At 39.2% G+C, this 24742-nt stretch overlaps 3 protein-coding genes and 1 non-coding gene across 5 annotated transcripts; 1 reads left to right on the top strand and 3 right to left on the bottom strand.

Moving 5' to 3' along the window:
• The first annotated feature begins 174 nt into the window (after window positions 1-174).
• LOC108106385 (SH3 domain-binding protein 5 homolog) lies at window positions 175-12061 on the top strand. The gene is made up of 4 exons (XM_017213391.2): window positions 175-757; window positions 10109-10171; window positions 10232-10409; window positions 10470-12061. Exons 1-4 carry the CDS (start codon window positions 716-718, stop codon window positions 11618-11620), a joined length of 1434 nt encoding a protein of 477 aa, XP_017068880.1. The 5' UTR covers window positions 175-715; the 3' UTR covers window positions 11621-12061.
• Trnal-aag lies at window positions 3414-3495 on the bottom strand. Its single transcript has one exon. It is a non-coding gene; the product is annotated as a tRNA-Leu (tRNA).
• LOC108106386 (SAM50-like protein CG7639) lies at window positions 8206-12798 on the bottom strand. Its single transcript, XM_017213392.2, has 5 exons — window positions 12636-12798; window positions 9474-10017; window positions 9302-9413; window positions 8681-9239; window positions 8206-8620 (listed from the first exon to the last, which is right to left on the bottom strand). The coding sequence occupies exons 2-5, from the start codon at window positions 9980-9982 to the stop codon at window positions 8469-8471; spliced, it is 1332 nt and encodes a 443-aa protein (XP_017068881.1). The 5' UTR covers window positions 9983-10017; window positions 12636-12798; the 3' UTR covers window positions 8206-8468.
• Window positions 12799-13182: 384 nt separating this feature from the next.
• On the bottom strand, window positions 13183-14462 carry LOC108106387 (sterile alpha motif domain-containing protein 15). 2 transcript variants are annotated; one of them, XM_017213394.1, is made up of 2 exons: window positions 14146-14462; window positions 13183-14049 (listed from the first exon to the last, which is right to left on the bottom strand). In XM_017213394.1, the coding sequence occupies exons 1-2, from the start codon at window positions 14383-14385 to the stop codon at window positions 13258-13260; spliced, it is 1032 nt and encodes a 343-aa protein (XP_017068883.1). In that variant the 5' UTR covers window positions 14386-14462; the 3' UTR covers window positions 13183-13257. The 2 variants fall into 2 exon arrangements, with proteins under 2 accessions (XP_017068883.1, XP_017068882.1); XM_017213393.1 differs by having other exon boundaries at window positions 13183-14079.
• Window positions 14463-24742: the final 10280 nt, after the last annotated feature.

The raw sequence follows: 24742 nt of genomic DNA on the forward strand, positions 1-24742 counted from the left end.
TAATTGTTTGTGATAGCAGTAAATAACTATTATTCAATATTAAAGTATAGTTACCAATTTTTCAAAATATGCCAAAGACGCCACCTAAAAGAATTATCGAAAACATCGACATAATATACTAAAAGTACTTTTCAGCATTAATACACCGACTGGTAATACTACTTTGCGGTCACATTGTATTCTGCTTCTCACTTCGTCGCGGCTGGACGCGTCTTTAATTTTTAGGATAGTTTAGCATTTGTAAGCGAAATAATTGAATATCTCAACTGCACAGGGCAGTGAATAAAGTGAAAAGAAAGAAAAGCAGCGTGCCCTGTCTATTGTACTATTTGTTTTGTTCACATTTATCGTAATCCCCGCGCGTCCTCTCTCACTCTTTCGCTATTAACTTCATTGTAAAACTTAAAACGCACATTGAACAATTTGGTTTTAAATATTACTGTACTCGGATAACAAATTGCCAGTTAAAACAAACCAACACCAATTTACATAATATTGGAAAAACACGGAAAAAAATAACAAAACACACACACACGGGCTGGCAAATTGATAGACGGAGGATGTGTACGTGTGTGTAAACAGCGAGATCAAATAGTGAAATGCAAAAGTGTTTTTCAATTGAAAAGCGGACGACAGAAAAGTGAAAATTAAAGCAATTGGCGACTTACATATTTGCATTGCATTTGGAACACAGATTCAGTGAAAACAAGTGAAAATGTCGAATGCAGAAGACGGCGAACTGGATCCGCAAATTCAGGTGATTTTTATTTGGCAATTTGCCCGCTGTCCTTCCCATATTTTTCCCTACCGCTCTCTCACTCTTTCGTACCTGGCACTGAATTGAACGGTATTTTAATGACAATAACAAAAATCAGGCTGCTTTGTTTGCTAATTCTCTTTATCTATCACTTGTTCTCTTTTGCATTGCAGTTTTTGTTAGTACAGTGCCCTACTCGAAAGCGTGATATTTTGTTTTACTAATCCGGTTTTACTGTATTAGTCCTTTAAAGGAACAAAATTGAAATTGAGATATTTTTAAAACCATATAGAAGAAATTTCTTACAATTTTCATTAGAAACATCACAAGTACTTTTATCAGCAGGGAGAGTGATTACTGTATTTTTGGGAATAGGAAACAGGCGTTTTCACATTCCATTTTGTTACTCATTTATTGCGTGAACCTTTTTTACGCTTTGTTGGTTTCCAAAAACGAAAAACCAACACAGAAAATCAATTTACACAGCATTTAAGCAAATTGCAAGTTTCCTTTTTCCGACGAAACTGTTCAATATGCATTGTGAAACACAAAACAATAGAGATGGCAGGAAAAAGGGAGCACACAAAGTGTCAAATAATCCCACGCACTTCCCAGTAAATTGGGTACTTTTTGTTGTTGTCGTTTTTGCTCAAACGAATTTGAACTCCGTACCTAAATGAGATTCAAGTGCAGCTTGGTTATTGCTCTTTATCTTTCGCCCCTTCTTCTTTTTTGCTCGGCTCTTCGCATTTTCGGGAGAGGTATGCATACAAATTTAATAAGTGGAAATACCAAAGCGCACACGCAAGCGAAAAGCAGCAACAAAAACAATTGCCTTTTGTTGTTATTTTGATTTTAGTTTTATTTTGTTTTATTATTGTGTAAGGCAGACAATACAAAAATGTCTTGATGCGCAAGTCGCAGTTTGCATAAATCAAGATTTATATGCTGCTCATTCAACTACGCAAAATAATCGCACACTTGCTTAATGGCCTTAAATGGGCAGGAAAAATAATAAATCTGTGAATAAAAGCGATTCATACTAAAAACTGGAAAAATGTATTCACATTTTATGAGTAAAATTAGAATAAAAGAAGCTCCTGAAAACATTTTCTTATATAAGTATAACAACTACATATGTTTTATTTTGTTTTATTCCTAAATATTCTAAATATTTCTTATTGAAATAATAATTTTCTGAATAATATAATAATAATAACCTAAAAGGCATAGCACTATTGTGAATCCCCTATGATAGACAAATGAAAATCCCGCTGTAGACCTCCTACTATATATAATATCTATTTTTACTTTTTAAACAAAAATCGTAGTGGGAGATACGTCACACGCGGCGCAAAGTCATTAACAACATTTTGATTTCTAGCCCCACAAGACGGCATGTGACTAGATTGAAGCCGTCGATAATGTCCGAAAGTATATGTATGGGAAAATGAACATACATAGGAGCTACTCTTGATAGAACGAACGTTTTTCATAAACAATCATTAGAGTACCTTTTATAATCAAAATGCCGAACTGTACCGAAACCGGTTTTGAGAATTCTCAGAAAGACAACAAAAACAAATACATCTGCTATATTACCAAAAACGCAAAATATTTCGCATTGGATATTTTGCCTTGTTTCCCAATGTTTTTTATGCTCGACTTCCTCTTTAGACAAGCCGACTTTGTTGCCTTTAATTTGCCAATGATTTATCAATGAGTTTTTGGTTTTCTTTTCTTTATTTTTTGCGCGTGCTAAAATCGTTATCTAAAGAGTTTTTTCAAGTTGATGACGACAAAGAATAGACACAGTGTTGATATAGCAAAGTCTATTTAACTACAATCGTGTGTCTACAGATGTTTTCTTTTTGTTTCCACTTATTTGTTTATTTTAATTTTTTGTATATAAAATCCCACACGCGTCAGTTAGCTGAAGAATATAGTTATTTGCGTGCTCCGCGTTTTTTTTGTCTTCCAACTTTCTAATCCAAAACAAATGAATAATTTAGCTTCACTTATCGATTAGACGATAATTGCTTTTATAAAGAAACAAAGGGGGCTTTTTTATTGACAGAAATAAGTGGAAGTAGCTCTGAAGCAATTCAAAAATATTTTTTGGCTTGCCCTCCATTTAATATTGATAATTAGATTATCAGGCGAAACTTTAGGTGCATGTCAAATTGATAAAAATTTAAAATGACTAATGACATTTGTCTATCGGGGAGTTAAGTTACGTAAGCAAGGTGAGACTACGAGTATCGCGAATTAGAGAACTCGACCTAGCCGGCTATGAATCAGAAAATCGTGTCCGATATGTGAGTCAGCTTTTATATTATATATATCAGGTGTCCCCCCAAAGTCTTTATCATATTCTTTATGCTTATCTTATATTACGAATACGAACTTGTGCTTATATCGCAATATATATATATATTTGTTTAACCCAAAGGTTATACAAAACCAGAGATAAAGAAAGCATTTATTTTTACTTGGATTTTATAACTGCTTTTAGATTGCTTGTACTACGATGAATAGGCTTTTAAATTATTGTTTTTTATTTTCAATTTATTTTTGATATATTATCTATTGTTGTAGTGCCGGATAAAAACAGCTTTCACTTTGTAAAAAAAATATAAAAAAAATTGTTCAGAAGTGGCAGCGGTGGGATTCGAACCCACGCCTCCGAGGAGACTGGTGCCTTAAACCAGCGCCTTAGACCGCTCGGCCACGCTACCCACAATTACTACCTGTCAGAAGCGCTTCTCATCGCAAGTCCCAATTATTAACATTTATTTATAGTGAAAAAAAAGGCAAAACAATTGTAGGAAGCTCGTTAAAAAGCATTTCAGTTTATGTGAGAAATAATAAGATATATACAAAGCAGCTGGGAATTGCACTTGCATAAATAAAACGTCTCTTCTCTATCAGAAGGTTTGTTTTACTCAATTAAATGAACGTTTTGTAACCTTTCGACGGGTGCAATCCCCCAGGGGTTCCTCAACCACCACCATCATCATTATCATTATAGTCAATGATGCATAACACAGTTGCGACTTTCGACGAGCGGTTACCGCACTCAATTTTCCACATACATATTTTCAGCTTTAATGAATTAAGTTTGGCTTGGCTTTGTGTTCGGTCGTCGGAATTGTTAATGACATTCAATCATTGAGATTATGTACATACTATACTCGTCGTATATAGTTGAACCTTAGGCAGTCATTTCCTGCTTTATCAAATCAATAGAGATAGCATTATTAGAGGCAATCTTATCAGTCATGAACTTGTAGTATGCAATTGTACAAATATAGGTAATATTTTCAAGAGCTTCATAAAGTTTCTTTGAACTTAAATTGAGTTCGGTTGACCTTTGCTCTGAATTGCTTGGTCATAAAGAGAAAGTTAAGAATATAACTTAGCATAGCAATTGAAAATAATTTGTCCAATGTGGGTCAGACACACGAATTCTGAAAAAAAAATTTCGCGGTATATTTTTTTTTGGCTGGGTCTCATTTATTTTTTTTTACCAAGTTGACATAACTTGAACTAAAAATAAAAACTTTATGCGGTCAATTGCAATTGTCAAGCTACGTTGACTTAATTTTCGGGTCGCCAGAGATTCACTCACGCATCGCTGTTGAGGTTTTCCTTTATATAACCATATCTTTTTGACCTGCCAAGCAAAAGACTTTCTCAGCAGAGTAGTGGCACTTTTTGTTTTATTTTCCCGCATAAGTTGATGGTTTTTTCCATACAATTGTCGCATTATTTTCGTTCAATGACGTCCGCTTCCGCCTGAGTTGAACGTCCTACGAGTCCCTGTGGCTTCCTTTTTTCCTTTTTTGTTGCGCAAGTCAAATCGATGTAGGTTTCCATTACAGTTTCTTCCTTGCCATTTTGCTAAAAGTCTGCAGAGAAATTAGGGGCGGTTGGTTCTTTCAGGAAGGGCGAAAGCTGTCACCATCAGATGTAGGTCAGGTCAACTTAGGCGGCATCACGCCACCGGCACAAAAGGGCAGCTGGCGTCATTGCGGAACTGCCTCAACACGACCGGAACAGAAGGGAGTGCCGGGAACAAAGGGGTGTACGAAGTTGAGAGAGAGTGGCTGGGATAAACTAATAACCTAATCATATGATATGGTACGATAATGAGTTGGGGTGGTTCCTTTGAAGGGTGGAAAAGAAGTGTTAATAATATGTTATTTTACAAGGAATTCTTTCACAATCAGTTGTTTTTCAGTTTGTTTATTTTATTTACCATGGATTTATCCTAATTTTGTACATTTTTTATATTATAGCACTCCTTAAATCTGAATATCATTCCATAACTTAATATAATTCAATTATATCTATTTGTGGCAACTATCTATTTCCAAATATCACCTGAGAGACTTACGTGTTACTAGCCAAACACAGTCCAGTCGTCATCCCCAATTTCATCCATCCACAAGCAAAGCGTGGGTGGCGCCCTCATGTCTGTCTGAATTGGATTTTGGACCCTAACGAGCCACACTCACGTCATCTTCTTCTTGGTATATCCAATCCTCTAGTCAAGGGACGCTCCTCCTGGCTATAACCTTTAGCATTTGATTGGCTTTATTCATAGTCTGTGACTCAAGTTGAGCTTTAGCCAGTCAGCCGCCCTTTGGCAATTCGCGATTCTGACGAATGCAAAATGAACGCGACGCAAACCCATCAGCACATCGCGTGATTTGGTAACGTTTTAGGCCAGGCCTCGTTCCATTTGGTTTTGACCCTGTTGGAAGCTTTAAACTTAACGTATAAAATCAATAATTAAAGGGGGAGTTGCGCTGATGAAATTATGTTTCTTAGAGTTGAAATTTATTTTGGCGAGCAATGAATCATTTTGTTAAAATTTTCCAAGAATATTTTTTCGATTTGGTTTTGTGATAAATATTCCTTATATTTATACAATCTTGTTGAACCAATTGCATTTTGTATGCTTGGTACGTAAAGTTGCGAAAATATTTATACAATTTGCGTCGTCATTTCAACATTTAATTTATGCACAATATTTTTGTTTATTTGATGATAATCAAATATTTTAGCTGCCAGGCAGCCAAACACACAGCTGCCTTGGCGGGTAAATATGTTAACCTTTTTTCAGTATTTACAATTGAATCGCATTGCAATAAAATGTTTTTATGGTATTTACTCATTTGATTGTGCGTCATTGGCGAAGAAGGGCGTAATGTAGAGGTAGAGAGGATTATAATATACAGCTTTATGAGGTCTTGGGCCCTTAATTACCGGAGTTTTATATACCTGAGTTTTTACTCCTCAACTTATTTAGTTGCAGAAAAGTGAAGGGCGCGGAGCCTGTAAACTTTTCATTTAGACCAGCCAATAGTTAGGCAAATGCAGGGAAATGCACAGAAACAAGTTCCTTTGGGCTGCAGAATTCCTGGAAAGTTCAAGTGTTGAAATGTTCATCTGCGCCGCCGGATGCCTACAACCGGTTTGTTTTGTTTGTTTACACACGAAAAACCAGTTTCGGAATTTTAGAGGTTCGCTCGCACTTGGCTTGGTCTTGGCTCTTAAATCAATCTCGATTACAGAGGCAACTCGAGCATGCCCTTACCAAAAAGCCCCCGCCTTTATCTTCAGTTGTTTTATGCATGTCCGGGATGTGGAGAAATGTTCAACGGACACCGCGATTAAAATCAAACTGGGACAGACTTAATAAAAAGCTGCCGTAAAAAAAGGGGCAGACAAAATGAACAACAAAAAATTATAATTAAAACCAGTTTTTTTTCGACCACAATATGCCTTGGGTCCCCCGAACTGAAATTCCAAAACAAAAAAAGAAGGAAAACCTAAAAAACCCAAACAAAAAACTGTAACCACATGCAGTTCACCGATCCATGAACACAATCCCGCCGGCTGTCCACCATGTAAATGGTAAATCCACAAAATAAAAACCTGACATTTACGAATACTGCATGGATTTCATTTTAAACAAGAGGAAACGCTTTAGTTGAGTGCCGCGACTATAAGATACCCGTTACTGTTTTACAAAATTTTAAAATATTATTTTGCTAGTGGAAATTCACAATGCTCCACCTATTGTCAGAGGAAGTATGTTGAGTATGCTTACAGTGACGTCACTACCCATGTGAGGCCTTATAACTTAATTTCTTTATAAATAGCGAAATAATGTTCCGATTTGAAAAATCTTTTGTAAATCGATAGATATTAACAGAAATAAGTTACACAAGGTCAAACGAAGGCATTCATAATAATATTATAGACTCCACAGTTTTCCGCGGTTTGTGGGCGTTAGAGTGGGCGTGGCCGGATGCAACTTCGTGGCAAGTTGCAGAGGCATCTCCTAAATAGGTGTTCTTAAGCAAAATTGTGTAGCTTTTATAGTTTTTGAGATTTTTGCATTTTTGGTTTTTCGGGTTTTGTGGGCGTTAGAGTGGACGTGGCGTGATCGGAAAAAAACAATTCCCATTGGGAGCATCATAGAAACATACATGCTTGATCCGAACTTTCTATCTCTTATAGTTACCGAGATATCAGCTTTTCTAGAAAATCCGAAAACCGTCTTTTGAGCCTTGTGGGCGTATGGGTGGGTGTGGCCGGATAGTAGCAGCACTATAATATGCGCTGTCATCTGAAGATTATACTCTCTGAATTTCAACTTTCTATCTGCAATAGTTCCTGAGATTTCAGCAATTTTAGTTTTTTGCGATTTGTGGGCGTTAGAGTGGGCGTGGCAGGATGCTGTAATAAACTTGCGCTGTCCCGGGACCTCAAGAATCTTCATGCATAATCTCAACTTTGTATCTGCTATAGTTCCTGAGATCTCAGCGTTCATACGGACGGACGGACGGACGGACGGTCGGACGGACGGACGGACGGACGGACGGACGGACAGACGGACATGGCTCAATCGACTTCGCTAATGATCCTGATCAAGAATATATATACTTTATAGGGTCGCAAAAGCTTCCTTCTATCTGTTACATACTTTTCAACGAATCTAGTATACCCTTTTACTCTACGAGTAACGGGTATAAAAATATATAGGTGCCGCAGTTTTTAAACTGTACTTAAATTTTAGCTAGTGCTAAAATATGTAGGTAATTAATGAAGGATAAATCATCGGGCAACTGCAGTGGCTTTGAAATATTTTTTAAGCTTTTAAATTTAATCTTTATTATTTATAGCTTTCAAAAGAGTTAATTAAAAATATTATTAAATAAAGCTCATTATGAGGTTGATTTTATTGTCGACGTTAATGGAGCCATAAATCGTTTTTGAATAAAATAAACAAACAAATTTAATTTGTGGATGTTAGAAGAATTATTTATGAATTTGTACAAGACTATCAAGAATTTGTGCTTTAAGTTAACATATTCATTGATTAACAAGGAATCCCTTTCCCCTGACCATTGGTTTAAAAAATCACATTTCGATTCGTTCAACATTTTTGTATTTTTTTAACCTTTCGTTTTACGTATGTACACGCCTTAGGAACTACTTAAATGATCGCTGGACTACGAATACATTTTCAGAGGAAAATAAAATGCATTGACAAAAAGAAATACGAAACATAATCTGTTAAAGGACAGGGCAGCCATATGTTTTGAATTGGATTTTCGTTTGTTACTAAGCTGTTTGTGACTCTCATGGCTTTTGCTAATGATCCATCCAGTCAATGGATGCTAGGGAACTTCATTTAGACGAATTCATAGCCAATGCCAAGCTGGAAACCATTTGATGTCTTATCCGTGGTCTGGCGTCTCACTGGTATACAATAGTTTAGTTCAATTCGGGCTCTTTCAGCTAGTTTGAGCGCCAGACCCATGCCAAAGGAACTGCGCATGTTTTCTACAAAAAAAAAATTATAATTATAATCATGTTAGATATTATTTAGGATTTATCACAAACCTGTGCTGAAACTATTGCTGTTGCCAAGGTTGTAGAAGAAATGCATTCTAAAGTGACTGGCCAAGTTCTTGAAGACTCCAGCGAAAGGAAGTGGTGCCCAGAGATGAGCGCCGGTGCACCAGAAAGTCTGAGCTCCTATGGGTGTGCCGTCAATGACGGGTCCAGCTCCTCCAAACTGAAATCCTCTCAGTGTCAAAGGACCGCCGCAGTAGAACAGCGAGCTAATAGGCAACTGGGTGGTATTTTTCGTCTCCTTAACAACACCAACACGACCGCAAAACTGTGCCACTAAGCCGGCAAACAGTGGAACATTTACTTCACCGTGGCCAGTGCTGCTGGTGTAGGCGACATTACCGCCCAATCCGCAGTATTCATTTACTGATTTCAGTAAAATGCCGCGAGTGGGGAATACGTTGTTATCCCGATTGTCAAAGACCACTGAATAGCGCAGCAATGAGGCCAATTTTGGTCCACAATGATCCCGTATGGCGAAGGGAACTGATTTGTTCAACAATCCCAAATCTCTAATAGAGTTTTCATACTGCAGTGAGTGCGTCAACTATAAATGAAAAGCAAATCTTTGATTTCAACATGCTTTTTATGGATGTGTCATAAACTTACATCAACTCCCACCATAGTATGTGCTGAGAAATCTATCAAATAACCAATGTTGGTAGTTTCAAATGAGCTAATGTTGAATCTATCCGTTTGCCTAAAAATGCTGAAGGAAAATCTGTGGAAAAGGGGATTCAATGTAATTAAGTCAAGATAAAACTTAAAAAAATTTCATTACTCAGGTCGATTTTCCCTAAAGCGTGTATGGAAGAAGGGCTTCCAGAACTTAAGCTGTAGATCGTTCGCTCTGGTGTTGCTGTAACTGCCCTGCAGTGAAATGCTCTCGCCACGGCCGAAAATATTAGGAAAAGTTAGCTCGGTTCGCAGGGAGCCCTCGTTCTGACCAATCTCAGTGCCCGCCGATCCCGCCAAGCGTGACATTTCGTTGCCCTTAAAGGTCACCTCGTATCCCTGGGGACTGGCATCCGCTCCACGGCTAATGTCGATATGTACGCTCACATCCTTGAAGATGCCTAGTTCGTGTAAATACGATTTAGTTGACATGGCCTCCAGCATTAGGTCCTGGAAGTTGGTAGCCTTAAACAGTGCATCCGCCGCCCTCATCACATAGTCGTTATGGGTACGAAGCAGACCGCTGACATTGACGCGATCAACCCGAGCTGAGATCTTGCTCAGGTCGTATTTGGAGTCCTTGGGCGAGGGCCCTTTGCGACCCGACTGAGGCATCTTGCTGATTTCGGTGGGCAGGCGTTAAGTAAATACTGAAAGAAATTATTATTTTGAGATTAATTAAATAATGAATTAAATGGTTGTTATTTAAAATGAAACTAATAAATTTTCTTTTTCTTGCAGATTGAATTGGAGAATCTCAATAGTGCAACCGATGAGATTAATAAGTTAGAAATTGAGCTAGAGGCAAGTCTAAAACTCTAACATATATCGAGTACTTCAATAACATATTAATATTATTAATAGGAGGCAAATTCCACTTTTCGCATCCTATTAAATGAATCAACGCGTCGCCTTAAGCTCTCCTCCAAGAAGTTGGGCAACTGCATAGAGAAAGCTCGACCTTACTACGAGGCTTTGGATAAGGCACGCGAAGCACAAATCGAATGCCAGAAGGCGGCAGTTAAATTCCAACGTGCTAATGGTATGTATATAAACAAATCTATTCTTTGAAAAGGTAATAAATCAATAATCTCCCCTTTAGAAATCCATGCCGCGGCAAAGGAAACGGTAGCGCTTGCCGAGCAACGATTTATGTCCAATTCGCACGAATGGCAGTTCGACAATGCCTGGCAGGAGATGCTCAACCATGCTACCCAAAAGGTGATGGATGCAGAGACCCAGAAAGCCGACTGTCATGCCGAGCATCAGAGGCTCACCAAGTTATTTAACACCGCCGAGCAAAAACTTCAGCAGCTGGAGGATCGCTTCCGGCGGAGCATCAACAAGTCGAGACCGTACTTCGAGGAGAAACAAGTGTGCCAGGACCAGCTGCAGACACAAAAGAATCGCATTCAGGAATTGCAACAGCAGGTGGCCGGTGCGAAGAGCACTTATTCCACGGCCTTGCGTAATCTGGAGAGAATCAGCGAGGATATACATAGGCAGAGAGGTGATTTTCCAACTCCGCCGGGACCCCGCGAGCCGGGTGTGGGGGCGGAGTTGAATTCGCCGACTTCCAGTGCCTTGCCATCGCTACCAGATTTCCAAATGGAGCTGGAGAAATGCGATTATCCCTCCATAGCTGGCAGTCAGATGTCCCTGGGTGCTAAAACTCCTCTAGCAGCTGCCGAAACTGAAGATGAGGAGGATGCATGCGACTATGATGAGACGGGAGCTGGTGAACTCAGAGGCGTGGTAGATGAACGTGATTTGGAAGCCCTACGTCAGAAGGTTAAGATCCTAGCAGTGCGTCCCATTGAGGGTGGAGATGGTCAGCAGCAGAATGATGTGTGGGAGCATGAACTCAAGGACACGGTTGACAAACTGGATCATTTGATGATGCTCAAAGAAACGGCCAAGAGGCAGCAAACAAACCGTTTGAAGTCCACCGAACAGCGACCCGATTCTCTAGGTGCGGAGGCTATGAAACGCCACTGTGATGTGGTTGAGGTGAAGGTCACTACCTGCGCCACTACAGCCAGCTTGCCAGTCACACCCCACCACCAGCTGAATCACCTTGCACCGCCCACGCCTATCAAGAAGCTGCAACAGCAGCTGGCTCCCTTGCCCTCGGTTAATGTCTCAATGCGGGAGTTGCCCTTGTTGGCAAGGTTATCCAACGAGCTCCTGGATCGCAGCAGTGCTGCCTTCGGAGGAGTGCGCAAGACGCTGCGCCGGCGCTCTCTAGAATAGTGAGCATCTGGGGGGCCAGAGGAGCCGTTCCCAGCCAGCCCCATATCAGATTTGTTTATATTAAATGAATAATGAAATAATTGTAAAACGTTAAACGCCGCATTTAAATGTGCACCACTCTCAAATAAGTCTACACTTACATGATATATACACCATCTATTTTCGTATAAATGTTGATTACATTCTAATCTATTGTCTCCGTATTTGTTTCTCACTGTTAACTACTTTAACTATGTAAATGTTTTGTGATTTGAGAAAGCGAAATGAAAACGATTGATTGATATGCAAACAATAAGCAGCTTTAAGTTAATGTTTAAACCTTAAACTAATAAAACCAGGTAGACTCACTAATTTAAATCAAATGGGCACATGCACTAAATAGTTTAGCCTAAAAATACCACGAAAATGAAACTCTGAATAAATACAAGTGTCGAAATGTAACGAATTCAATTAGATAATTAAGTGTTTGAAACTCACAAAGCAGAATGTAGTGGATTAAATGAAATATGGTCTACAGATTTGGTCGGTGCCCTAAAGTAAGTTAAGAGAATAAAAGTATTTGAAACATGAATAAATAATAGTGAAAAGTGGAAATATAATTATAATAAAAATTGCATTCTAATTCAAATATAAAATTGTGTTTTTACTGGATGGTTAAAATTTGGAGGAAAATTTAAGAATGAATGGCTTAGGAATTTCCACTTAAAGATGAATATAGCAAGCTCTGATTTGTTTACTTTTTTCTTGAAATATCAATCTGGAATTTTGGAGTTTATTTGCGGACATCATTTAAATCATGCGCCCGAAACGTTAGGAATACTTAAAATGATGCAACTGCAGCAAAACTATCAAAAAGGTTATTTAAGCATAAACAAGAAAACAGGAGGTTCTAAAAATTTCGGAGTGATGTCATATTTGCTGCATTGAAAGCCAAATCTTTGGGGACAAAACAAATGTTCTGTTCCCAAATTATGTAAGCCCCGTTATTGTCTCCAGTGGCAATCAGCTGACCTACCTTTATATTGGTACCGCCTCAGCAGATGGGTGAACACACGCGAATTTTGGATTTTGTTTTACTAGTGTTTCAATAACTATAAAATATATATAACCGGGTACGAGCACAAATATTCTCAAATACTTGCGACCGAAACGCGTGCGGCACCGAAAATCAACAAGCTGCTTCTTCTTCCACAGTGCTGCCGACTATTGAACTTAGAAAATAGCCAAATCAGCAATGAGAAAAAGGGTAAGTTTTTAAAATGTTTTGTGCGTAAAAAATTAATGGACAATTATTTTTAATAACTTTAAAGTTTCAAATATTATACATAAAACTAAATAATATAATTTGTGGTTTTCAAGAGAAGATTTAAATTATCTAGTTGCCCAACACTGATATATATTCGATATATTAAATCGATAATTGCCTACCAATGGAAACGGCCACATTGCTACAGATGGGGAAATACATGAAACGGCTCATTCATATTTTAAAACTGATAAGATACAATTATAATATAAGAATTTCACGTTTAATAGCTATCGTAAAATAAATTTATATTAAATAATATTAGTTTTGCCTCTTGTGCAATTTTAATTGTAAAACCATTATTTAAGCTAAGCAATTACATCTATCAGCACTACGATTTTTTAACTTTGGTGCATCTAATACCCTTGGATTGCAGTTTTCGCATAATATCCAGGGTCTGTTGGTTTTTGACTGGACTTAGTTCGTTTGGGGGAGTGGGATTCATGCGTGTATTTCCCCGTTTAACCTCGACACCGCAAGCTCTCAATTTATTGAGGATTTTCTGGGTGCCATCTATGGATGAGTCCTCAAACAGAGGAGTCACTTTGGTTTCTATAGGAGGTTCTGGCTTTTCTGATGTTCTAGATGGAGCTTGTTGCTCAGATGTTCTTCGTGGAGCTTGCATCTCAGATAGCCTGGGTGAAGGTTTCTGATATGGCGGTTGAGGAGGTAGTTGCGATGTCCAAGAAGGTGGCAAACGAGATGATTTTTCTGGTTCTATAAGTGGATTCTTCTCCTTTTTGGTTGACGCCTCCAGGCGCTTTAGCTCATCCAGCACATTAGGAACTAAAATAGTGTCCTTTTTCGTCTTAGCCGTGGGATTCTGAGGCAAAGAAAGGCTGCTACGTGTCCTTCGTTGCTGCTGGGTAGTCAGGATGGGACGGCGGGTGGTGTTGTGACTACGCAGCCGTTTTGCAGGCACTCCTTCAGTTTCAGGTGATTCATCGCTCAGCTGAACCAAAAACTCCTTTACGATATTTTCTTTGGATTTGGCTTTCGGGATGGCTTGTACTGTGGGTTTAGGGTCAGTGTACCAGCGTGGATCCTCCAGCTCCGCCTCCCAGTCAATTGCACTGCTAGCATTATTAGAATTCCTCACCGCCTCAAGGTCGTAGATGTGGAGCTGCCAAGAGTGGAGGTTTTTATTGGGATTCTAAGGAAATTTTCAGGTAAGGTATGGGGTCAAGTTAATACCGTAATTGCTTTTAATTATCCTCACCTCTTGTCGACTATTTACCAGCCTCTTTTCCCGCTTAGACTCGTCGTATGTTAACTTATCGGCCGGCTTTAATATATATTTTAGTGCCGAGCAATCCTTAAGATGATTTTGGAACGATTGGAACGTCATAAAATTTCGTTCGCAGCCGCGGCAAAGTATCATAAGGCGTTTTTGCTCATCGTACAATACGTCGCCCATTCGTATTGTCTTAAGCGACTTTATTTTTCGCGTTCCATTCATTTCTTTTCAGCAAAATTCGCGCCAAGCAAGAGAAATTATATTAAAAAATTGCAGCAGTTTGTTTTGCACTTTTGTAGTGTGACCAGACGGTGAAAGTAAATACATGCCAAATACGTTTGGATGGTAAAATTGTGGACTTACAAATACCATGCTTCCACTGTTTTGTCATGATAAAAAGCGCGCGTAACTTGATCTTGAAATTTAAAATATTACAAGTTAGAGATATTTTTTTGTCACTGCCTTATTTAAGCTGTTTTACTTTATTAAAAATGTATTAAAATGTATTAGACACATGATTTATTGAATTTTTATGGTATTCATGAAACTGTTTTTCTTTGATTTAACACCTTTTAGTTTAAAAAAAAACTTTTATAAAATTTAAAATTCTATGATAATTATGCACCTTACAAGAGTTTACCGAAAAATACGGACAATACATTTTTTTTACGAAACTTAATTTTATGCCACTCATTGACTTATTTTCATCATGTGAATCGCAAATTATTGAAAAGATTTTATTTGAAAATGTTCTTTCCACTTTTTGCTGTTATTAAAATTATCCCTATTGTTCCTTTTATATCAATGAATGACAGGAGAGCATTTCCTTTGCTTTTTTTAGGTGTTGCCTTTTGTTGCCTTTGATTAACGCCCATGCAATTGAAATTAAATCGCTTGCAAATTATTCGCATGCCAACTTAAAAAATAATACAAAAAAAATTGGAGGATTCAGAAAAATGCCATCGTTTATGCAGCCAGAGGCTGTGCCATTTGTAAACTTGCCCCTTTTTTTCAACCAATGTGGAAGCATATGGACAGAACATTGTCTGATTTTGACTCCAACTCGGATGTCTGTCTAGTGGGTGGTAAAAAAATAGGAGCGGGGAAACCCCCTTCAATTTTTTGCGTGCTCCCCCGACATACTGGCATATTATAATTTTTTGTAATGTTCCGTATAACGAGCACGGTCCATGTGTCGGACCACGTGCAGCATAATCACCTGCCAGAACGGAGGTGAGTATCGTTGGCAGATTCTTGATATCTTCCAACAACTTGCCCACTTTCCAGCTTTTTCTGTTATTCTTGGGACTTAAAAACGTACGAACTTTAAAGGGCAGCATCGCTTACATTCAGGAAATTGTATGGATCTGAAAAGGGGGGTTGGGGGCGGACAGTCCAGAGGCAATTGGATGAAGTTGCCGATGCTGATGAGGCTGCTCCTGTAGTTGCAGTTGCTATTCCTGCATGCAATTAAGCCAGGGACGAGGCACAACTTGCCACTCTGTGTGTCCCAAAACTGCAAGCTGACCATGCAAATTACGTTGCCCACACTCATACTTGCACTTGGCCGAACGGGGATACACACATAGTCACACACGCATGCATTCCTGTCGCCTCGTTTGGGGGTTATCGGGGGTTCCCCGGCGTTTGAGTGATGCACCGAGTCGAGGAAGAGTAGAATCGCCCAGCAAAAGGAGGAGCTGCCTGGGACAGTACTAGTTCTAGTACTACAGCTAGTACTGCCACTGCCAAAGCTAAGTTAAATGGACCTGCGGTGCACTCGAGCAGCCAGGACATAAACTACAGTGGATACTCTATGTGAACGTTTTTTGAATACTTTCTCAAGGAAAATCTTCAAACAGAGTTTGTTGTTTTAGTTTTGGAATATTGACTATATAATCAGTTTATCAATATTAGAATTAAGCTAAAACTCAATTATTTTGTCAGTTATTTTTACCAAATATTTTTGTACTAAAAAAGTCTTCAGATTCTAGAGGAAGCATTGACATTCTTTTCGAAAGTAAGGAAAGTAAAGTAAAGGAAAGTAAGGTTGTAAATAACAACTTTCACTCAAAGTAACCACAATTCGAATTTCGTTTTGTGGGCACGTGGTGGCTTAGCTTTGGCAGTGACCACTGTACGCCGTGCATGCAGATTGAAGTGCAGACCATGTCAAGGTAGCGGCTGCAGCTTTGGCCAGTAGATTAAATTAAACGTGGCAAAGGAGACGGCGCCAGAGGAGGAGCTTCGTGGCACGATGGCTCCAAGGGCCATGGCAGCCATGGCCAGGAGGAGCAACTGCAGCCATGCAATGGGGCAAAGGCAACGGCAATGGGCAACGGCAACGGCAACAACATTAAACGTGTTTACACCATGTCCGACCAGTTGATATGCCAACTGCCCCGACCTGTCCTGTCCCTACTACACTTGCACACTCGCCGTACACACAGATGCGTAGCCAAGCATGAACTGCTCTTGGACAATGAACACATGCCATGGCAGGGCATTTCCACCCACTCAGTCGTCCACCCCACCTCGACTATTGTCCTGCTCTTTGTTTACAGTTTTTCGAGGGGTTTCGCAGGCGAGTGAACGAGTAAAAAAAAAAAGCAAAGAATCACAATCACTGCATACTTGCAGGTGCAGCTGCTGTCATAATACAATAGAAAAGCTGGCGCTACAATTGCCACAGTTGTAGTTGTTATTGTTGTTGTTGCTGCTGTTGCTGTTGCATTGTTGTGGGCTGCGGAATTAACCTTACCCCTATACACCGATGGTTTCCCTCAGTTTTTCCTGACTATTTTCAACATCTTGGCGACCACGTTTTTCGTAGAAAAGTGTTGCATACTTTTCGCACTAGCACACCTTCGTGTGTCACAGTATTTGTGGCTATACATATACATATATATAAATATCTGTGCTGAGTTGTGTCGCCATGTGTTAAGTAAGTTCGGACAAGTGGCTTTCCCAGGCATTTTCCAAGCACCTTTGCCCGACACTTGGCCTGTCACTTAAGCTAAGCATCAAGAAAATGTCATTTTTCATCTGAAAATACAGCAAAAACATTGATTTCGACAGTACTGCTGGTTGGCTTTTTGGGTTTACGTTTATGGGCATTATGAAATGGCTTTGGCCTTAATAGCCTGTAAATCCATGGTCAGCTATTGGACATTCATTAATATTTCATTCGAGTAGCTTCTTTGGAATTTACATTTTCCACAGGTAAAATCTCCCTTGACAGCTATCAAACTACTTTGGTTAGTTTTGCTGATTTGGGTATTATGGTTAAGGTAATTAGAAAGGAAATTAACATTATTTAAACATAAAATTAAGGAAGATAGTTATTTATCTCTCTCTATAAATAATAGATCCAATAAATATACCTGATTTCGTTTAGCCCTAACTAAATATTTAGGAAGAAATGCCTCCTAGATCCCTAGCACTACAAGGATTCATCAAAATAGTTTTAAGATCTTACTAAATACCTTATATTTTCCAATTAAAAAAGAAATTTAGAAAACCCCAGTTATATTATTTCTCAATATTATTCCTAATATATTCAATCAAAAGACGACATTAATTCCAACTCAAAGCGTTTAGTTTAACTTTTCCAGTGTGAGAAGGCAAAACTTTTCTAGCCATGCATTAGAAGACCATTGTTAAGCTTTCGACTGACAATCGGCCACCTGGAAGTTGCAGCTTGCCGCTTGCAACTTGCAACTGTCTCATCGTCGTCAGTTTAGCCGCAGGAATCAAAGTCCAAATATTACGCTCATTTATTGACCGTTGGCAAACACAAACGAGAAGTCAAATGAAATTGCTATAAACGATGGACCGACCAACTTTTCCCTCGCCTTCTCACAGGGGCATGTGTTTGTGCAGGGGAAGGGGGGAAATGGGGGCAGAGGTAAAGGAATGGAATGGAAACTGAATAGAGGAAGACAACTTCCTGGTTTTGCCCGGAGTATGTCGTCGTCTTTCATAGAACTATCGCTAGGTGGGGCACAACAATTGCAGGAGATCGGCAATTTCCTGCTTGCCTCGCAGGCAACTTGATTACAAAGCACAAAAATCAATAGGAAATGCAGTTAAATATTTTGCAAGCCGAAATAATTGCACATCTGAAAAGGTTATAGGTGTATATAGGTACAATATTTAGTACATAACTATAGATGGTAAGTAGTAGTATAGTAGTAGTAGTCGAAGCACACACAATAAATGCAGCCAGCTGTCCAGCATTGTTGGCAGAAATTATTTAATTAAAAGCCGAAACTGAAGTTGCCCGGAAAATGTTCCTCAGCTGTAAGCGCAACGGAAAACTTATGGATCATTGCAAACTTTCCTCTTGGATGCTTTCCTTTTTTTTTTTCTTTCTTGCCACCCAACCTTTAACGGGAAAAGGGAGCTGAGCTGAGCAGGTGAAAAAGTTTGCCAGTCAGCCTTCAACTTGTTAAACAATTTTCGTATATATTTTCGACAAGTTTGCGTCGTAAGTGTGCGAGTGTGCGGGTGGTTAAAAATCTTAAAGATAGTAAAAATAAAAAGCAGACAGCTTCTGCTGGCTTTTGCGTCTGACTAGCTGACTAGCTGTCTATCTGCGATTCTCTCTGACTGGTAACTTTGCCAGACTATTTTTCTGCCGCTTTGCATGTTAGTGGGGCCGCCCCTCACTGCACCTAACTGCAGCGCCAGTCGAAAAGTTACTGGCCATTCGTAACCCCCCAATCCCCAATATTTCACCCACTCCTAAACCCCCAAAAACCCATCGGCTTTTGTGCGCTCGAGCGCTGAGCGCCTCAGCAATATGCAATTGAATTTGCCAAGCTCGATGCTTCAAGCCAAACCTCCATCCAGGTGCTTGGACCCTACAGATAACACAGCAAAATACCATAAAGTGTGCGCTTAAAGGGTAACGATATCAATAATAAATAGCCAGTCTAGAAATTCATGCAACAGTATCGCCCAAGAGCCAGTTATTTGCAACAAAAAAAAAACACTACAGAGACAGCACAACAAAAACAGGCTACTGCCTCTGGTCTAGTATTAAATTGGCCAGCTTAAACGTAGTCTATATAATAAATTGATGGGTTTAACCACTTTCGGCAGCCAAGGACTGAAATTTAAGAAAATTCATATTGAAATTTAAAACCTTGCATGTGCATCATCATTTACATATTGCCGTTAAGTGCTCAGCAAGATAGCTTTAATGCTGGCATCTCGAGTGTGTAAGTTGAGGAGTTATTATCTGAGACTTTGCTGGTACAAATTAAGATGTTAACTTTAGTTGTCTATTACAAAATTAAAGTGTTATTTATGGGTAGATGCTGAACTTAAATAGTAAGTTAGATGGATTTAAAGTTTAACACGTTAAATTCAGGAAATTCCTGATCTTTACTAAGTAAACATGACTTAAAATAGAAATATCATAAAAAAAAAAATATATAAAAAATGGATATTAGAAATGCTATTTTATCTGTATTTTTCTCTTTAAAATTCTTTAAATTTCTTTAAAAAGAGCAGCATGATTTAACCACATTTCAGTTTACTTTTTGCTTCCGAAAATATTGAAAATTAAATAAAGGCAAACCTCATAAAGAGGCTGACCTCCGCAATGGAGAAATGCACCTAAAATATGAGTTGGTTAACAGGTCACAAAAGTGGTAACCCCAATGCAGAGTGGGGAATTTAAAGAGTCAATAAAAAGAAAACCGCGCCGTAGAGGTCACTCGCATAGTATCGACCGAAAAAAAAACCTTAAAAATTATAAACGAAGCGGGATGCTAAATGGCAAATGGCAAATGGCAAATGGGAGACCAGCAGCCGTGTGCTTCTATATAGAAGCACCGCAGTGCGGAGATAATAGGAAATGCATTTACCCAGCAACAACAGTGCAAGTTCGCCATGGTAAACAGCAAAATCAACCGGCAAAAAGTAATCACCAATAAACGACAGTCGAAAAGCAGGCTAGCGCAAATATTTGCCCCGAAAGTAGACAACAATAAATGACAGTTCACATACAGACTGCCTGGCTGGGGGGAGTGTTCCCCGAATTTCGTACAGGATTTTCTACACCACATTTTTCAACCCATCGACCCACTCACCTCCACCCATCCACCAACAAGGCACATCGGGCAACGATAAATGACAGCAAAATGCTGCTGCAAAGCCAAACAGTTTGCAATAACCGCAAAACGGGCTTCAGCTTTAAGTATCGGCAAACGTTAAGCAGTGGCCCCCGACCCGACCTATACCCAACCCCTCCCAAAACCCAGACCAAACATTTTACGGTTTCACCTCAAAATTAAATTTCCCCTTCAATGCCGTCCAAAAACGTGGCATCATGGTGAAAACTAAAATCAAATTGCCACGGCCAGCAATGAAAATCGAAAAATTATCAGTTGCCAAAGCGACCATTTGAAAATGGTTAGGAAAAATGGTGTTCACCCCGCAGTGCTTTATAGAAAATCTGTATGCAAAAGCGGAACATTATATAGAAACATAGGTAGGTAGGAAACCCGATGTGCATCCATCAAAAGTTCGACAAAATGCAACTAAAAAGCCCTTGGATTATTAAAACCATAGTATGAAAATACAAGGAAATAGCATCAAATTATTTTCCACACAGAAAAACCAGAAAAGGAGGGTGGTTAGTGGGGGTTCATTGGGCAAAAGGTGTGCGGCCACGTACCGCAAATATTTGTGAACACGTGTGCAATGGCCAAAAGTGACGCAACCGAGTGCGGAAGTTGCACTCGCGTTTTTTCTCTTCTTCTAATAAATGAAAAGCAAATAGGAAAGCGGCAACTCAGCTGGTTTTCCCACCTGGAAATATGAAATAATGTTTGTACCCCCTTTTTGATTTTTTTCCTCTTTTTTTATTTTTGATTTTTGCAAAGGGCAAAATGCCAGAAGCAGGAGCAGGAGCAGGTCAAAACTCAAACTTTCTAGCAGAAAAATCACGAAAAACATAAAGCGAAACTTTTTGCCCATCACGTAGAGCAACGAAAAAGCTTAAAATCTGTCAGTTATGAGTTCAATAGTTTTTGCCGGTCATTAACATCATAAGGGGATTCCCGAAGGATCGCCGAATATGACAGCCAAGAGATTTTTAGAAAAATGACTTAAAGTCTTTGTCATTTCATGAAGGGCAAGCCACTTCGCCAGAGCTTGTTGGCGACCTTGACTAGACAACCCACGGATCAAGGACCCCCATATACATACATACCTTTATCCCTAAACAACATCGGCACTCGCGGCACAAAAAAGCCTGGAAAATAAAGTTAAAAATTCAAATGGGTCGACTACCCGGGCCAAAGTCACCAAGTTGACTTGAGTTGAGGTTGCGGCCATGGAAGCCCAAGGAATCGCAGACTGGAGGAGCACAACTGCAAACAGAGATTGGGACACCAGACGTTCACTTGCTGACAGCTGAGTGTATTCTTAATAATGCATATACATACCAAACAACGACGACAACGCAAAAATGCTGTATGTACATGCACTTGGAAAAAATTTATGTTATTTTGGAATAATTTAGAATATAAGATTGAAAGATAGAACAGATTGAAAATGTTGGTACTATTGATAAATATTCCGAAAACGACAAACAAAGGCCTCTGGTTAAATATAAAATTCAATTTATTTTCATAATAATATAATCCATTTCTTTCAGTGCAGTAATGGACATAGGATTCGAAGGAGGGTAGTCGCGTCTGACGAAAAATTTACAATTTCGCACGCCATAGCGCCTACAGAACGTCACAGCAAAGTATGGAGAAATGGATGGTGGCAGGATTTGAGGAGGGCGCTATGAGTTGAGGTTGGTTTGGGGCACCGATGGAGCCCGTTTCATAGCTTTTCCCTTAGCCACCACCTCCTCTGCTATCCTACCACCGAACCGCCGACGACAACAACAATCACAAAACAGACAAATCCAGCAGCAGCAGCAACAGAAACAGCAGCAGCGACCACGACAACGAGAGCTTGTCGCAACGATCTGCGTCTGTGTATGTGTCTGTTTGTCTGTTACGTGCCACATGTGCGTCAGATGTGGCAATGATTTGCATCGAGGTGTGGCATAAAAAACAAACGCCCCAGCTGCGGGGTCGTTGCCAGTGGGCAAAAATGATGGGCAAAATACGACAACGCGTACCAGTAAGAGGATCCCAGAACATTTTTGGGGGTAAGAGAAGTTATGCGTTGCCCGTTTTTATGACACATATGCAAATGCAGGAAGGACTTGTGTAGCACAGGCCTCACTCGGTGTCTTCTTGTTTATTTGTTGTCACTGATAGGTCACACATATAATTGAAATTTACCCTCTACTCCCTCTTCCACCCAGTTTTAATTAAGGTGAGGAGGGAGAGAGTACAAGTTTACTTTGCTTGAAAATTTGAATGAGCACATAGAACAACGAATAAAATTCTGGTAAATTCCCTAAGTTAACAAAGGGGATCCCCTCTTTTAAATTCTTTTATTTTATTTATTTTTTATGTAGAACTATATCAGCAGGTTTTATTTTAAGGTAGGTACTTTGAAACGAAACAAAAAAACTCTTATAAAAAAATCTAAGAAAACATTAAGGTTCTATCGAACTTAACCGACCCCACCTTTGATCCCTTTTATTTAATCATCCATAGAATAACATAGATTGGCCCCATTTATGCTAAACAATTCCTAAACATTGTCGTAGGCCCTGAAGAATCAGGGAAAACCAATGCAGCAGCAGCAGCAGCTGGCTTTTCCTAAACTGGACATTAAAATGCACGACACAAAATGATAGGAAAAACACTTTTGGGCTAATTCGCTCTGTCAAACAAAGTCTCAATTTCTGCTCTCGACGTTTTATTAGAAAAATCCATAAACGTAAGCATAAAATTTAATGCGAATAATAAAAGCAAATTAGCCACAACAAGCGGAGGCAGTCGATGGGTGGGAAAATGCCGAAATAAATAAATACATGGCCATAAAGAGTAACATACAAATGCGATTATAGTATCGGGGGCAATAATATTGACAGCCAACGACGATGACGACGACGACAATATCAACAGGAGATGGAAAAACCAATAATAACCTCATTCAAGTTCATGTAAAATGGTTAACAGAGGTTAAATAGGAGTGGGGGTGATGGTAACAGAGGGGGTTCTTGGGCGGTTAATTGGCGTGCGAACCAGATGGGCGAAAATGAAACCGAAAGAGCAGAGAGATAAATTACACGTGTTTTCGTTAACCCCACAATGGGGCAACTTCGGTTGCCTGTTATAAATTCATGATAATTATTTAATTGCGGGTTTTACATCATTGATCCAACTAACCAATTATAATAGTTTACAAAGTTATTCACAAAAAAAGAATGTTCAACGCATTATAGGCAGATTACGTTAGTTAGGTTAGTAATCGAGTAATGTTTTAGCACTCACAGTTTAGGCATTTATTTTAGACATTATTTAAATTATAATATTTAATTTGTATTTGTATATTTTTGATTTACTAGCTATTTAAAAAGGCTGTCAATGTTCCTATTTTTATTCTTCTTTATTAGCTGACTCATGTATTACCATCTAACAGACTTTTATATAGCATCCTATTAAATTAATAATGTTAAATCACTTCCAGGTCTTAAAGCCTCCTCCAAAATGTTATAAATTTTTAAAATAATATACAGGAACATTAAATCAAAAATCAAATAATAAACACTTATGCCTGATTGATATTGATTCGAAAAAGCAATGTAAAAAATGCTTCCCAAGGGCCATTATCGACCCCAATGGCACCAGCGAGTGTTAAAGGCCGAAGACGCAAAGTGTCAATACGGCATTTGGGCGGGCAGGTGAGGCAAAGTGTGGAAAGGCGAGAGCTGCGCAGCGCTAATGAAATCAGACAACATTAACTGCGCCTCCGGCAGTCGAGTCTGCCGATGATGCCAATCATGACGTCGGGAGAGAAGAGAGATCCAGGCCCAGGCCCAAGACAACGGCAGGCCAAGACAACAGGTAACAGGTAGCAGGTGAGCAGCTGAGTAGCTGAGTGAATTAGATGGGCAATTGTTGCTCAAGGTTGTCTGCCTGAGTTATGGGCCATATGCCCACCCCCTACCCTGGTTGGCATAAACGTTTGATGTGACGGAACTTAAATAAATGTAATTTGCTGCGGTTATTGGCGGCGAAAGGTATAAGGTGGCCCTAAAGGTAAAACTCTGTCTGTCTGGCAATTCGATTTTGGTAGATGTAACAGCATCCGCAGTTTTGGGCTGTGCATTTTGTGTGAGCGTGTGTTTGTGTGTGTCAGAGAAAGAGAGATTTTCCCGCTGCCTAAAGCCGTCAATAAGTTAGAGTCGAACAATGTTTGGTAAGTGATTAAATTAATTTTCATAAGCCCTCAGTTGCTTTGTGATTGGCGATTACTTTGAGGCAATGCTTTCAAAACCTAACCAATTAATTATTTCTGAGCGAGACAAGGCGATAGAACGAAAAGCCATTATACAATAGTTGTTAGCTAGGATTCAATAAATTCTGACCGAGTAATCCTATTAGTAAGTGTTCAACAATGTCTCAGGACTTGCTTTTACCATGGAAGT

This window comes from Drosophila eugracilis, unplaced genomic scaffold (assembly GCF_018153835.1).
Source record: "Drosophila eugracilis isolate 14026-0451.02 unplaced genomic scaffold, ASM1815383v1 contig_90, whole genome shotgun sequence".
NCBI classification, from domain to species: Eukaryota; Metazoa; Arthropoda; class Insecta; order Diptera; family Drosophilidae; genus Drosophila; species Drosophila eugracilis.

What these genes read in the sequence shown, in the direction of transcription:
- LOC108106385 (XM_017213391.2), top strand. Translation starts at nt 716, where the DNA reads ATGTCGAATGCAGAAGACGGCGAACTGGATCCGCAAATTCAG. An exon ending in AACTGGATCCGCAAATTCAG is followed by an intron (nt 758 to 10,108) that starts GTGATTTTTATT and finishes TTTTTCTTGCAG; the next exon opens with ATTGAATTGGAGAATCTCAA. An exon ending in AGTTAGAAATTGAGCTAGAG is followed by an intron (nt 10,172 to 10,231) that starts GCAAGTCTAAAA and finishes TATTATTAATAG; the next exon opens with GAGGCAAATTCCACTTTTCG.
- LOC108106386 (XM_017213392.2), bottom strand. Translation starts at nt 9,982, where the DNA reads ATGCCTCAGTCGGGTCGCAAAGGGCCCTCGCCCAAGGACTCCAAATAC. An exon ending in TTTAGGGAAAATCGACCTGA is followed by an intron (nt 9,414 to 9,473) that starts GTAATGAAATTT and finishes CCTTTTCCACAG; the next exon opens with ATTTTCCTTCAGCATTTTTA. An exon ending in CAGCAATAGTTTCAGCACAG is followed by an intron (nt 8,621 to 8,680) that starts GTTTGTGATAAA and finishes TTTTTTTTGTAG; the next exon opens with AAAACATGCGCAGTTCCTTT.
- LOC108106387 (XM_017213393.1), bottom strand. Translation starts at nt 14,385, where the DNA reads ATGAATGGAACGCGAAAAATAAAGTCGCTTAAGACAATACGAATGGGC. An exon ending in TGGTAAATAGTCGACAAGAG is followed by an intron (nt 14,080 to 14,145) that starts GTGAGGATAATT and finishes AAATTTCCTTAG; the next exon opens with AATCCCAATAAAAACCTCCA.